Source organism: Portunus trituberculatus, chromosome 50 (genome assembly GCF_017591435.1).
Source record: "Portunus trituberculatus isolate SZX2019 chromosome 50, ASM1759143v1, whole genome shotgun sequence".
Classification (NCBI taxonomy): Eukaryota; Metazoa; Arthropoda; class Malacostraca; order Decapoda; family Portunidae; genus Portunus; species Portunus trituberculatus.
Genome location: NC_059304.1, coordinates 5,018,632 through 5,033,185, shown reverse-complemented (window position 1 = coordinate 5,033,185; position 14,554 = coordinate 5,018,632). Strand labels below are relative to the sequence as shown.

Here is a 14,554-nt window from a genome sequence, read left to right as displayed (position 1 = left end):
TTAGATTACATATGATAGTTGAATAATAAAAAGATTTTAAAAATTTTGTGCATGCATTCCCAAGTAGACTTCTGCAAGTTACTGTTACATATCTTTCTATATCATCCAATAATGGCTATTTAACCATTTATTACTGGTGATGAAATGATATCTACTGTTGCCATGTGTCAAGGAATAAAGACATCTAAAAAAAAATAGAATTACAGAAGTTAGAGAAAAAAAAACTGCACTGGTGGGCCATGATGGCCACACTATTTGCAGAACTTAGTGAGATTTGGGCTATGAAAGAAAGTTGTTTATCACATATCTGAATATCTTAAAGCACATTACATATTTGTCTAACTGTTTCATGGGTGGTTTTACTCCTCAGCACATCACAATCACAGATGCTATTTTATCACCAGTAAAAAGAGAGTTTAATAGCCATTGGTAGGTGATATGAAAAAATTTGCATAGTAACTTGCTAAAGTCAACTTAGGAATACATGAACAAAAGCATCTTATCATCCCTCAAATAATACATCTGCACTAAAACTGTTAATAATGTAAGTGTGCCCAAGGCCACAGTCTATCTAAGGTTGCAGGTCAGACATTATCAGTGCTCTGCTCTCCTATCTAACTGGATCAAATTAGTTGAATGACATGTGGATGCTGAGAACTGAGAATTTTGGTCTTTTTTTTTTTCTATGGCTGGAGGTGAAGAAAAAAAAACAAGGTGTTAGAGATTATAACATATACGGATAGAATGTAAGAACATGAACAAAAAGAGGCTCTTTTGTTGCAGCAATCCCTCTGGAGGAAGTTCTTAAGAACAGGTATCACATGAACATATAAACAAAACTTAAGGTATAATATAATACTACAATACTATTACTAGGATTAATAACATAAAATGACTGAATATATAGGAGAATAATAATAATAACTTCCTAATGGTATTCATAACAAACTGAATGTTAAAAGATTCATTATCATAAAAAGACTATTGACTACTGTTTAACTAAATAAAATGGAACACTAGATACCAAATAAGTACTTACACACTATAGTATGATTCACTACTACCACTCTCAGGCAGAGTGTATGGAGTGCCTTCCTCTTGCTCCATCCACCATCTCAAACCCTGGAAAAAAAAAATTTTCATTCTTATATTTTCACCAATCTGTCTACATATCTAAATTAATCTTTTATATATATATATATATATATATATATATATATATATATATATATATATATATATATATATATATATATATATATATATGACATCTTGGAAGTCGTAGTGTCAATTTGAAATATTACCATAGGTTCTTCACTTGGAGATTCTAGTGTCAATTTTAAATGTTACCATAGGCTCTTCACTTCAGCTATCACGACCTCAGCTATCTATTACTACGGAATAACCAGTCATGATAGCTGAAGTGAAGAGCCTATGGTAACATTTCAAATTGACACTAGGATCTCAAGTGAAGAACCTATGGTAATATTTCAAATTGACACTACGACTTCCAAGATGTCCTTTTTTGTCACTTTTTGCCTATTTTTATACCATATATTAGTATAAAAATGAAGAAATAATACAGTACATCCTCAAGTTCTGTCCAATGTGGGGCTGGGCAACAAAGGTTGTTTCCTTGAGCTCTTTACTTGGTCTTCTTGCTGTCGCAAGACATGTACAATTTTTTTAAGCAGGTGGCCCAAAAGCCCTTGCTGCTGATCTATTGCCATGCTTCTTGGCATAATCTACTACTTGTAGTTTGTAGCTCGATCCTTTTCCTTCTGCTGCCATAACAGTGAGGAAGTTGATATGTTTTGTTGTGATCATGAATTTGTGATTACTCCTCACCACCAAATGGAACAAGTCAGGGTTTCTATCAGCTGATATCTATAAATATGCATCATAGTCTCACAGGTTAAATTGGTTTTATCTTTACGATAATTAATTTTGAAAGTATAAATATTGATAATGATAATAATACAGTAAGATGGCTACACAGAATCTTTAATATAGCTTGGTGTGAAGGCAGAGTGCCGGACGAGTAGGAAAAAGCAATTATCTGTAAAATTTTTAAAAAAGGAGACCGGACAGATTGCAAGAACTATAGAGGAATATCCCTGTTGTCACATGCTGAAAAAATATATGAAAGTGTTAGGAAAGAGACTAAGATCAATGGTTGAGAAGCTGGAAGAAGAACAGTATGGTTTCAGGCCTGAAAGAGGAACAACGGGTGCAGTATTTATGCTGAAGATGATAATGGAGAAGAAAGAACTGCGAATGGGACCAAAATGTATATCTTGCTTTTGTTGACCTGGAGAAAGCATTCGACAGGCTACCAAGGAGGAAGATATGGGAATCGTTGGAAGATCCAACATATATGATTGACCCAACACTAACGAGAGCCATAAAAAGCCATTATAAAAATTATATCAGTGCCGTACAAACACAGGTACAGGAAGATAATTGGTTTGAGGTAACTGCACACGTGAGACAGGGTGGTGTGATATTGCCATTGCTGTTTTTGTTGTGTATGGACAGATATATGAAGAGAATCAGACTTGGGGATGAGGCGATCACATTGGCTTATGCCGATGATATTGCACTGATCTCTAAATCACCCAACGCACTGCAGGAGGCTTTAAATATATGGAATGAAGAACTAAAAACATCAGGAATGAAAAAATTAATGCAGATAAGACTGAGGTAATGATGGTAGCAAGAGATAAGACAAATGTTTTCTTTTACTACCATCTGCTCCTATAATGAACATCAAACTCGCTTTAACAAAATTTTATCCAGGTATTTTTTTCCAAGTTTGAAAGCCCCGCCGTATCACATAAGCTGACAGGCTTTTGAATACACCAGCACCTCTCGTGGACAAAATGCGCACCACTTGCTCCCCTACCCTTCCCCGCTCTTAGTTCAAAACAATAACAGTGTCCAACATCAGCTCGTTTTCCCTCACTCAATATGCCACCAAAACGCCCTGCAACCAGCCCTGCAATGTCACCTAGCATTGCTAAGACGACCAGGAAGTCTCTTACTCCTGAATTAAAGATGGATATTATTCACAGACACATAAGAACATAAGAAAGGAGGGAAGCTGCAAGAGGCTGCCAGGCCTATACGAGGCAGTCCCAGTGTGCTTAATCTAGCTAATTCCATCTATCTTCCCATCCATGAATTTATCTAACCTTCTTTTAAAGCTCCCTAATGACTCAGCCCTGACTACATGCCCACTGAGAATGTTCCACTCATCAACCACTCTGTTTGAAAACCAGTTCCTTCCCATTTCCTTCCTAAACCTGAATTTTTTAAGCTTAAACCCATTATTTCTGGTTCTGTCCCCACTACTGATCCTAAGAACTACATTCATGTCCCCTTTGTTAAAACCCTTATACCACTTAAATACTTCTATCAAGTCTCCTCTTAACCTACGTTTCTCTAAGGAATGCAGACTAAGTTTTTTCAGTCTCTCTTCATAGGGTATATCCTTCATTCCCTGTATCCTTTTAGTCATCCTCCTTTGCACTGACTCCAATAGAGCTATATCTTTCCTGTAATGTGGGGAACAGAATTGTATCGCATAGTCAAGATGTGGCCTGACCAGAGCCAAGTATAATTTTAGTATTACTTCAGGACTCCTGCTTTTAACTTCTAAAAATAAATCACAATACTCTATTTGCTTTATTTCTGACCTCTATACATTGCTTCCTTATACCGAGATCAGAGCTAACTATGACTCCTAAATCTTTCTTGTACTTGGAACTTCCTAGTGCCATGTTATCTATTGTGTACCTATTGTTTGGATTATCTCTACCCACGCTCAGCACCCTGCACTTGTTAACCCCTTCCTTACTGCAGCCACCCCCCGATATAAACAAAGCGTTCCCCTCCTATACCGCAGCCCCCTGCCCGTGTGCGCACGTGCCTCACGGCCAGATCTACACATTATATTTCTTTCTAACTCAGTGTTATGTACTTTTTTCTAAACATATTTTTGTCATTCTATTAATAAAAGAAAATGTAAACATAATCATAAATTGTGCACTAATCATAAATTCAGCACCACACACTCTGCACCTGGTGAGGGTGGCCCTGAGGCAGTCATAACTAGGCTGCTCCCCCTCACTTGCCGAGAGGGTTTCAACACTGCTGTCACTATCACTCTCTCCTATTTCTTTTCAGGATCATAGTCTGAATCATATTCATCTGGAGAGTCTTCCAGTATATCCTCACTATCTGTCTCATAATTATGATAATCCTCATCGCTGCTACGAAGCAGACGCCATTATCTCTAACTAGAGGCAATAGAACAGTTTCACCACGGCCGATACTAGAGAACTGATGTTCTTGGGGGGACTGTGGGAATAATATATGTCAAAGAATAGTGATTGGCTTTATAGTTTATGCATGAAAAATTAACTCCCGATATTGATTGGCTAGTGGGGGGGATGGTTTTGTTACGCTGGGGTGGCTAAAAATAACGCCTCCAGTGTTTGTTTGTTTATAGTGAACCACGTGGAGCATGAAAAAGGCAAAATCCGCACTCAGGCCACGGTTATACACGGAAATGTATTGGTGTGGTACGCACGTACCACGGCGGCATCTAGCAGTACCACGAGGTCGCTTTTGCGCGTGGTACGCACGTACCACAAAACAGTCTTGCGGTATGGAAGGGGTTAACCCCATCGTTACCGACCCGTCAACCTTATGTAAACAAGACGTTTCGCTGCCGAACCGACTGCCCACGCACTCCTCCACATTGTCCGTGCATGACAGGCCACTGCTTGCGGACAACGTCTCAATACTCTCATCACCACTGCTAGCATCACTCTCTACATCACTGATAGCTTCAGGATCAAACAAAGTATCATCACCTTCCATTGAGTCATCAGACCCCTCAAATTCACTTATTGTCCCACCATCATATTCATCTTCACTGTCAGTTGTAGAGATATCCATAATTGCGAAGTAAATCCGCGCGTGCTACCACAAAAAAACTTCAGGCAGCACTGAACAGAAGCTAGAGAATGTCCATTGCGGCACTCGACAAGCATGTGTTGCCATACGTAGGTCAGAAAATATGATGTATAAAAAAAATATAATATGATGATTGGTCTTCACAAATTACGTCACAGCATTGATAATAACTCATTGGTCAAAGTTTATGACGTTTCAAACCGTCCCACGAATGGCTGGAGCCTTATGTTTGTAAACACAGACACTTGCCACCATGTGGGTAGAAATAACCCAGAAACCGAGGCCTTGAGAGCCCTCAATACACACAGTTTATAACCGTGACATGTGCGTGTCACGGGGAGCACGCTCAGTTCCTGGCGCGTGAACTCAGCCATGACATACACGTCACAAAACACATCCGGTACTGATGGGGTTAATAGCTATCTATCTGTCCATTCTTTCATCCTATCCAAGTCAGCCTGCAAAGCCTTGGCATTCAAATCGGACCTAATTAATCTACCTATCTTTGTGTCGTCCGCAAATTTACTGATATCACTATTAATTCCACTATCCAAGTCGTTGATATATATTAGAAATAATAATGGCCCTAAAACTGAGCCCTGTGGCACCCCACTAACTACTTCTCCTCACTCGGAATTCAAACCATTAATTACTACCCTTTGTCACCTGTCGTCTAACCACACTTTAATCCAGCCTAATATTCTACCCTCTATACCATGTGCTTTAACCTTTTTAAGACCCTCTGGTGAGGTACTTTGTCAAAGGCTTTACTGAAATCTAAGTATAGAATGTCATAATTATCACCTTTATCTGCCGCCTCATAAACCTTACTATAAAAGCTCAACAAGTTGGTAAGACACGACTTCCCCTTCGTAAATCCATGTTGTGTGTGATTTATCAAGCCGTGTTTGTCTAGGTGTTCCCTAATGTTTTTCGCTATTATTGATTCCATTAATTTACCCACAACTGAAGTTAAGCTGACAGGCCTGTAATTAGACGTTAGGGTTTTATCTCCTTCTTAAATATGGGAACCACATTAGCTTCTCTCCACATTATCGGTACCTCACCTGACTCCAGTGACATCCTAAAAAGTGCCGCTAAAGGCTCGCTTACGACGTCCTTGCATTCCTTTAGAACCCTTGGATATACTTCATCAGGTCCTGGTGACTTGAATTTCTTTAGTTTATCTATCTCCTGTTCTACCATCGCCTTAGTTATAAGGATATCTGTCAACTTTTCACTATCCTCTGCCCTAAATACCTCATCGCTATCTGGGATTTCCTGTGTGTTCTCTTGGGTGAAGACAGTTAAAAAATACTCGTTCATAATTCTACTAATCTCTTCCGCAGAACTAGCCATTTCACCATTTGTTGTCCTTACGGGACCTATTTCTTCTCTGCTTTTCGTCTTATATAATTGAAAAAATCCCTTAGGGTTCGTCTTTGCTTGGCTGGCTACCCTCAACTCATATTCACTTTTAGCTTTCCTCGTTAACCTCTTAACTGTTCTTACTAATTCATAGTATAGTGGCCTTAAAGCTTCATCTCCTGCCTTTAGCCTCTTATATATATTCCTTTTTTGCCCTATGCATCGCTTTAATCTGTCTGTCATCCACTTAGGATCGTTGCTTCGTGATTCTATTGTTTTATATGGAATGTTGGCTATCTGACCGTCATGTATTTTATGTAGGAACTCGGTATAGCTCTCACTAATCCTCAGCTGACCGGGATACCTCCCAGCTTGCCCCTCCGCCTCACTCTCTCTCCGCCCCATCCTGACTTCACACCTCCCCACTCTTCCCTGGTTCTCCCTTCCTTCTACCTGACTAGATCTGCCTTGCCCCTGCCAAGCCATTTGTAAATACTCCTTTAATCCATCGAAATTAGCCTTTCTGAAGTCAGGTACTCTTCTTCTGTTTTGTTTTCTTAAAGTTTCATGCCACTTCAATGTATACCTTACTTCTTTGTGATCGCTGTTACCTAAATGGCCTCCAACCTCCACCTGTGTAACTGCCTCCTCCCTGTTTGTCAGAATTAAATCTAGAATATTATTTCCCTGCGTGGGTTCTAAAATGATTTGCTTTGAAAAATTTTCCTGTATGACCTTAATGAACTCATCTGCTTCCCTGTTACCCACCATCAAGCTCCAATCAACATTCCTATAGTTAAAATCCCCTACCACACATACCTTACTGTACCTGGCTGCTCTATTTATTTCCTCCCATAGGGAAGAGTTTATTTGGTCTGAAGCATTTGGTGGCCTGTACACTAAACCCATTACTACTGATTGAGACCCATCCTTAATATCTACCCATAGAGACTCTGTTTTGCTGTCTGTCTTAATTCTGCTGTTTATGCAACATTGCAGTGTGTCCTTGACATACAAGGCCACTCCTCCCCCTCTTCTATTTTCCCTGTCCTTATGGAAAAGTGTATAACCATCAATTTTCACCTCCTGATCTAACACCTTCCCTGACATATCTAACCAGGTTTCTGTTAAAGCAATTATATCAAAATTTTCAACACAAGCTGCACCTCTCAGCAAATCTATCTTACTCAAATACTCCTACAGTTTGTGTAATACACTTTTAAACTATTCTTTGCATTTACTAAGCTGGTTACTTTTCTAGATTTGACTATTCCTTCCTGCCTATGGGTCACTGATACCCCTTTCCTTTCCTGTCCCCCGAAAAAAGCGCTGGAGTGCATTTAACTCGCCTTCAAGTGTTCCAGCCAAAACTCAAACACCTTGGCGTGATAAATGCACTCCATCCCTGACATACAAGGTGTCCTTGCTGTAAAAGAGGTCCCAGTTATCGATAAACGCCCATCCATTGCTCCTGCAGTGATCTGCAAGTCTGCAATTTAATGCAATAGCCCTGGACAGCCATTCACCTCCCAGTCCCCTCCTTGGTAACACACCGCATACCACAGGGATTGCATCCTTATTTCTAATTTTAGCCAAAGCCTCCTTAAATCTCCTTAACAGCTCCTCACTCCTTACCTTGCAAATGTCATTTCCCCCCACACTGAGGAAAACAATAGGTTTGGTCCCGTCCGCCAAACACGTGCCTAGTTGATCACTCATCCTCTCAATTCCGGCCACAGGGAGGCACACTCTCCTCCTCCTTCTCTCCTTATCACAAAACGCAGCGTCCAAATGCCTCACCTGACTGTCACCGATAAGCAGTACCTTACCTGCGGGTAGGGACCCTCTACCCTCCTCACCTCCTCGCTTCCCGCCTCCTCTTTCTCCTCCTCCACTCCCTCCAACACAGCGAAGGAATTTTCCGTTTACACTCGCTGTGTAGCCCTGATGACTTTTCTCCTCTTTGCATCTGTTGACACCACTCGCCACTCCTCCTGGCTCTTCGTCTCATTACTTGGTAATGAGACTGCAGGAACCACCACTTCCTCAGTAGCTGAGTTCACTCAGTAGAACTCGGCCTGCAGGTCAGAGATTCGGCCTCGAAACTCCTCCCACACCTCCGAGATCCTTCGATGGAACTCAGCCTCCACCTCTGAGACCTTCATAACGAAGGCCTCCAGAATAGGAGAACTAACACAACCAGCCAAAACCGTAGGGAAAGCAGGGAACGCTATCACTACGTAAAGAAGCCAGCAGATTACACACCACTAACGGAGACTCGTCGCCACTATCAGAGACACGTCTGACAGCTAGGAAGGTTGACCTGAGACACGAGAGAGGTGAGAAAACTAATAGCATTGATCACAACCATGGCTTGACTCCATCTACTGTCTCTACTATTTTCAAGTCTGCAGACTCTATTAAGAAGGCTGGTGAGACCATATCTTCCTTGCAAGCTAAAAGAACCACCTGAACTCATGACTCTGCAATGGATAAAATGGAAAGCCTTGTGGAAATGTGGCACATAAGTTTTGTATGCGGTACAATGATGCGCCCTTTGTTTACATTCCACCAGTTGCCAGCTAGTGTCTTTCCTGCTCCACTCTCCTTCCCTTCATAAATTCAAGATCATCAACATCATAAAGTTACTTACATACAAACATTAGTGTACATTATAATGACTTAGTCTTAAATTAAACTGCTTAAATGTTTAACTTCATAATTTTTACTTTCATTAAAGCTTTCACTGTACTATGATGCAGTCTCACTTTATTTACTCTCAATGGAAGTTCAAGTCAGGGGTCAAACTTGTTATAATTGGTTCGCTTAACAAAAATTCATGCAACGAACGTTTCTTTAGGAACGTAACCAGTTCGTTAAGCGAGAGTTGCCTGTACAGGCAACCCCCACTTAATGAAGGTTCACACAACGAAATTTCGCTACAACAAAGATTTCCTTTTACTACCATCTGCTCGTTTAACGAACACCAAACTCATTTTAACGAAATTTTATCCAGGTAATTTTTTCTAAATTTGAAAGCCCCGCTGTATCACGCAAGCCGACAGGCTTTTGAATACACCAGCGCCTCTCATGGACAAAGCGCACACCACTCACTCCCCCTAGTTCAAAACCATAACAGCGTCAGCAGCAGCTCGTCTTCCCTTGCTCAACATGCCATCAAAACGCCCTGCAATGTCACCTTGCGTTGCTACGATGACCAGGATGTCTCTTACTCTCGAAGTGAAGCTGGATATTATTCCCAAACTCCTTCCCTTCATAAATCTAAGACCATCAACATTATAAAGTTACGTACATACATACATTAGTGTACATTATAATGACTTAAATTAAACTGCGTAAATGTTTAACTTCATAATTTCTACTTTCATTAAACCTTTCACCGTACTATGATGCACTCTCGCTTTGTTTACTCTCAAATGGAAGTTCAAGTCAGGGGTTAAACTTGTTATAATCACTTTGCTTAACGAAGTTTTGCTAACGAAGGTTTTTTTTAGGAATGTAACCACTTCGTTAAGCGGGGGTTGCCTGTATATTATTCTTTTGGGAAGTATGCTGTCTTGCAAAAAAAATTCAAATTATGCCTAGTGATCAACTCCTTATTACATACTAAGGATAAAGCAGCACAAATTACTCACATCTCGTTCTATTTCCCTCACTTGTTCTACACTGCTCACTTCACTGTCATTGGGACAAGGTGTTCCTTGCATCTCATGGCAGTCAGAGGCATAGTTGTCAAGCGTGTCAGAGTTTTGCTGAAGTTCATACAGGCAAGAAATATTAGAAAATGGAAACATTAAACAAATTATAATATTCATTTTATCATTCTACTTTAGAATTGGATCATGGAAATGAAACTGTTAATTGCAGATATATATATATATATATGTGAATTATGTTCTTTGTTACACTTAAGACTGGGAATATATTGTACTGATGATCTGCATGTGAAATATAAGAAAAACTGGTATAAATTACTTTTCAACAGTATTTGTTCATGGTACAAGCTACAGATTCTTGAGTTTTAAATTCAAATAAGAGAGAGAGAGAGAGAGAGAGAGAGAGAGAGAGAGAGAGAGAGAGAGAGAGAGAGAGAGAGAGAGAGAGAGAGAGAGAGAGAGCATAAAAGAAATCAGGAAACCTACTTCAAAACCATCAGGGAGAGATTCACTTTCTTTCCCAGTTTCATAATCTTGCTCTGACATCTTTGTGTCTTCTTCATCATGCAGTTCTGGCTCAATCTTTGGCTCAGGCTCAGGCACTGGGTCTGGTTCTGGTGGAATCACCGTATTGACATCAACCCACTCTTTGTCCTGCAGCACCTCTAGACCCAGCTCTCCACGGTCATCTTCTGACACGTCCTCAGGAGCAACGGGCTTAGATGACATCGAGGCCTGTGCACAAAAATTAACATGAAGCCTTTCTTAATGAGTAATCTTAGAAGTATGACGATAGTATAGTGCTTGCGATTGTTTTCTCTGCATTGTATTCATATAACTTTTTCTAAATGATATACCAAAATCTTAACAGACTTCTTCCACATACAAGAGCTTTTCTTCTTAAGTAACTTTAGACATGATAAAATATTATAATGATTAAAGTTGAAGTTATATATTTCTTTGTAATCATTTCTAGTGTTACTTATGAGGTAAAGTGGTTATCACAGTGGACTGATTCTGAATATATAACACATAGCGAGCTTTACTCCCCATTACCTTAAGTTTGTTGGGTAGATGTCCCTGTAGGTGCAGATACAGATCCTCAGGAAAAGGACAAATACGAAGTAGGTGTGCAATCCAGCATGCTTTACACCGATTCTTTGAGTTATCACCAAGTACATGGCAACTACAAAAGAAAGAAAGGAATTATCATTTGTCTTTATAAATATCACAATTGATAATATATTAAGAGCATCTATTTAACAGTTACATACCAATAAGACTTCCACATAAGGCACCTCATTTGAGGTTCAAGATAACTAAAAGATAGAAAAGCAATCTCACTAACAATTTACCTAATGATATGGGATATATACTCATCACCTCAAAACCTTCATGAACTTGAAATTCATGTTAATTAAGTAATAATTAGAATTAAACAACACAGCATATATGGGATACACAACACACCTGCCACTGTCCTTGTCCCTGCACCGTAAAATACATGGTTTTCTCTTAAATTTCTGGTAATAGTGCCGGCAAGCCTCACAAGCTAGCACAACCCCTCCAATGCGAGTCACTCCCCGGTGGATGGAATAGTAACGAGTCTCTTTGCAAATTCCACAGTACACCTTGACCCGCTTCTCGGCAGTCTTCCCCTCCTCTGTTTCTATGTCAGTAAGAGAAAAGAACAGTCTCTGTATAAATCTGGGACTTCATACTTTGAAAATGAATTATGTAGCAATACACTATGAAAACTGGAATCAAACCCAGCATTGTATACTTACTCAAAAGCTTGTGATATGCTGGCATTAGGATAGCAGGTATCCTTAAATTTGGCTCTGTAGACACCATTTTTTCTTCTATTTTTGGTCGTCCTAGAAATAAAAAAATTTATAAGAAATCATGCTTCCACACAAAAGAATCACATGTAACAAAGAAAGAACATTTGTTTCTAAATTAATTTCATGAAATTTCAAACTAACCCAAAAATTACAAGTAGAAGAATAGCTGACCCAGGTAGTGGTCACATTCAACAAAATGTTTCAGAAAAAAAAAAAAAAAGGGATAACAATAACAACACAAAAGAAAACATACATATTATATCCCCGATTCATCTTAGAAAACTCACAATGTAAAGCAATTCATTAGTCTGTATATTAATTCATATTTCAGTCATACAAATAATGGACTTAGATATATCACTACATAGAATAACTGTACAGGAAATTAATATACTACTTTATAATTTTCAGGTTATTCAAAATTATTAGAATATCATTTCTCAGTCACTGCATTCAGAACTGCCCCAAGAGAAGTCTTGCACCTTTATAAGTCATGCACACTTTCAAGTTATGTCTAAAAAAAATTATACTTAACCTTCTTATCCAAAAAGTGTCAATGCAATTGCACATAAATATTCTGAGAACAAGTCATATGGTCACAAGAATGTTCGGTAACCTTTCAGAGAGGATTATAAGTACAGTTGGACCTCCGAAATCCAGAATTCTGTAATCCAATAAATACTATAATCCTGAATAATTTCAATTTGTAGGAATAATACAAATTTCCCCCTGGAATAGCATTAAATTTGCCAGAATGCCACTATGACACAGCAGTGCACGTTTTTTTTTTTTTTTTATGTAGGGAAGAGGGCCAACCAAGGGCAAAAAAATAGAAATTAAAAAAGAAAAAAAAAAGGCCCACTTCAGTGCTGGATCTCTAACAAAGAGGAAAAGAGTCAGCCAGAATTAGGGAGCAAATGCCTCAATATCTCCCTCTTAAAAGAAGACAAGTTGTAGGAAGTCAGAAATACAGATGCAGGGAGGGAGTTCCAGAGTTTACCAGTGAAAGGTATGAATGACTGAAAGTACCAGTTAACTCTTGCATTAGAAAGTTAGACAGAATAGGGATGAGGGGAAGAAGAAAGCCTTGTGCACTGAGGCCACAGGAGGAGGGGAGGCATGCAGTTAGCAAGATCAGTAGAACAGTTAGCATGAAAATAGCAATAAAAGATAGAAAGAGATGCAACAAATCGGCGGTGAGAAAGAGGCTGAAGACAGTTAGTCAAAGGAGGGGAGTTGATGAGACGGAAAATTTTTTATTCCACACTATCTAGTACAACTGTGTGACAGGAACCTGCCCAAACATGCGAAGAGTACTCCATACAGGGGCAGATAAGGCCCTTGTACAGAGTTAGCAGTTGGAGGGGCAAGAAAAACTAGCGGAGATGCCTCAGAACACCTAACTTTATAGAAACTGTCTTAGCAAGAGATGAGATGTGAAGTTTCCAATTAAGATTATGAGTAAAGGGCGGATAAAGGATATTCAGCATGGAAGAGGTAGACAGTTGAGTGTCATTGAAGAAGAGGGGATAGTTTCTGGAAGGTTGTGTCAAGTTAATAGATGGAGGAATTGAGTTTTTGAGGCATTAAAAACTACTAGATTTTCTCTACCCCAATCGGAAATCTTAGAAAGATCAGATGTCAGGCATTCTGTGGCCTCCCTACGTGACTTCCTGAAGGGTTTATCGTCTCTGAAAGGACGTGGAAAGATGTAGAGTAGTATCATCACCATAGGAGTGGATAGGGCAAGAAGTTTAGTTAAGAAGGTCATTAATGAATAATAGAAAGAGAGTGGGTGATAGGATAGAACCCTGAGGAACTCCACTATAAATAGATTTAGAACAATGACTGTCTACCACAGCAGCAATATAACAGTCGGAAAGGAAACTTGAGATTAAGTTGCAGAGAGAAGGATAGAAACTGTAGGAGGGTAGTTTGGAAGCAGCAGCAGCAGCAACAAAAAAAAAAAAAAAAAAAGTACTAGTAGTAGTAGTAGTAATAGTAGTGGTAGTAGTAGAATAGTTTCCAAATTTTTTATGTTAATGGTACCCTCTTACAATGTCAAAAGGAATCCAGTTAAACTGAGACTCAGTTTATCTCAATCACTAACTTTAAATTAATCAGGAGACAAAACTTTTCTACCTGAATGTTACCAAAGTGTCGGTTGATTTTTTTGACGCTGGAATTTCAAAACACTATTTGTGACAAAAATGCATGTATTTTAGCATATACATCTCCCCTTAACCCCTTCAGTACTGGAACACATTTCTACCTTGAGTTTTGGGTATAATGAGACAATTTTGTTGGCATTAGGAAAGGTTTACAGAGGTCAAAAGATTAATGGCCACAGTCTTCATTATTTTAATCCCTAGATGAGTTTCTGAAGCTGTATAAAATCATCAAATAGTAACCAGATGAATAGAAAAATGTGTTATGGTACTGAAGAGGTTAAACGAAAACTACAACTATTGATTATTGAAAGAGTGATAGAAAATGATGCATGTCAAATATATCATCAATAAAAGATTAACAGATAACTATCTCCCATCACATTAATAACTACTATAATTTACTGAAAATAAATCTGCCACACACTACCAAAATATGGAAATGAAGATCTGGAGCCACAAGCGTAAGCCTCTTCCAGGAGGTCAACAGTAAGAAACTATAAGAAATCTTTTC

General features: G+C 39.0%; 1 protein-coding gene across 3 annotated transcripts in view; it reads right to left on the bottom strand.

Annotated features, from left to right (window-relative positions):
* LOC123499975 overlaps positions 1-14,554 on the bottom strand; it is a 57,846-nt gene that overhangs the window by 41,404 nt on the left and 1,888 nt on the right. For 2 of the 3 annotated variants that reach the window (XM_045248515.1, XM_045248517.1), the window contains exons 2-7: positions 11,816-11,905; positions 11,499-11,703; positions 11,085-11,214; positions 10,515-10,763; positions 10,008-10,124; positions 1,040-1,122 (exon numbers count right to left, since the gene is read on the bottom strand). In XM_045248515.1, coding sequence (XP_045104450.1) covers positions 1,040-1,122; positions 10,008-10,124; positions 10,515-10,763; positions 11,085-11,214; positions 11,499-11,703; positions 11,816-11,905 — 874 coding nt within the window. The remainder of the gene's footprint in view (positions 1-1,039; positions 1,123-10,007; positions 10,125-10,514; positions 10,764-11,084; positions 11,215-11,498; positions 11,704-11,815; positions 11,906-14,554) is intronic. The other variant, XM_045248516.1, reaches the window with a different exon arrangement.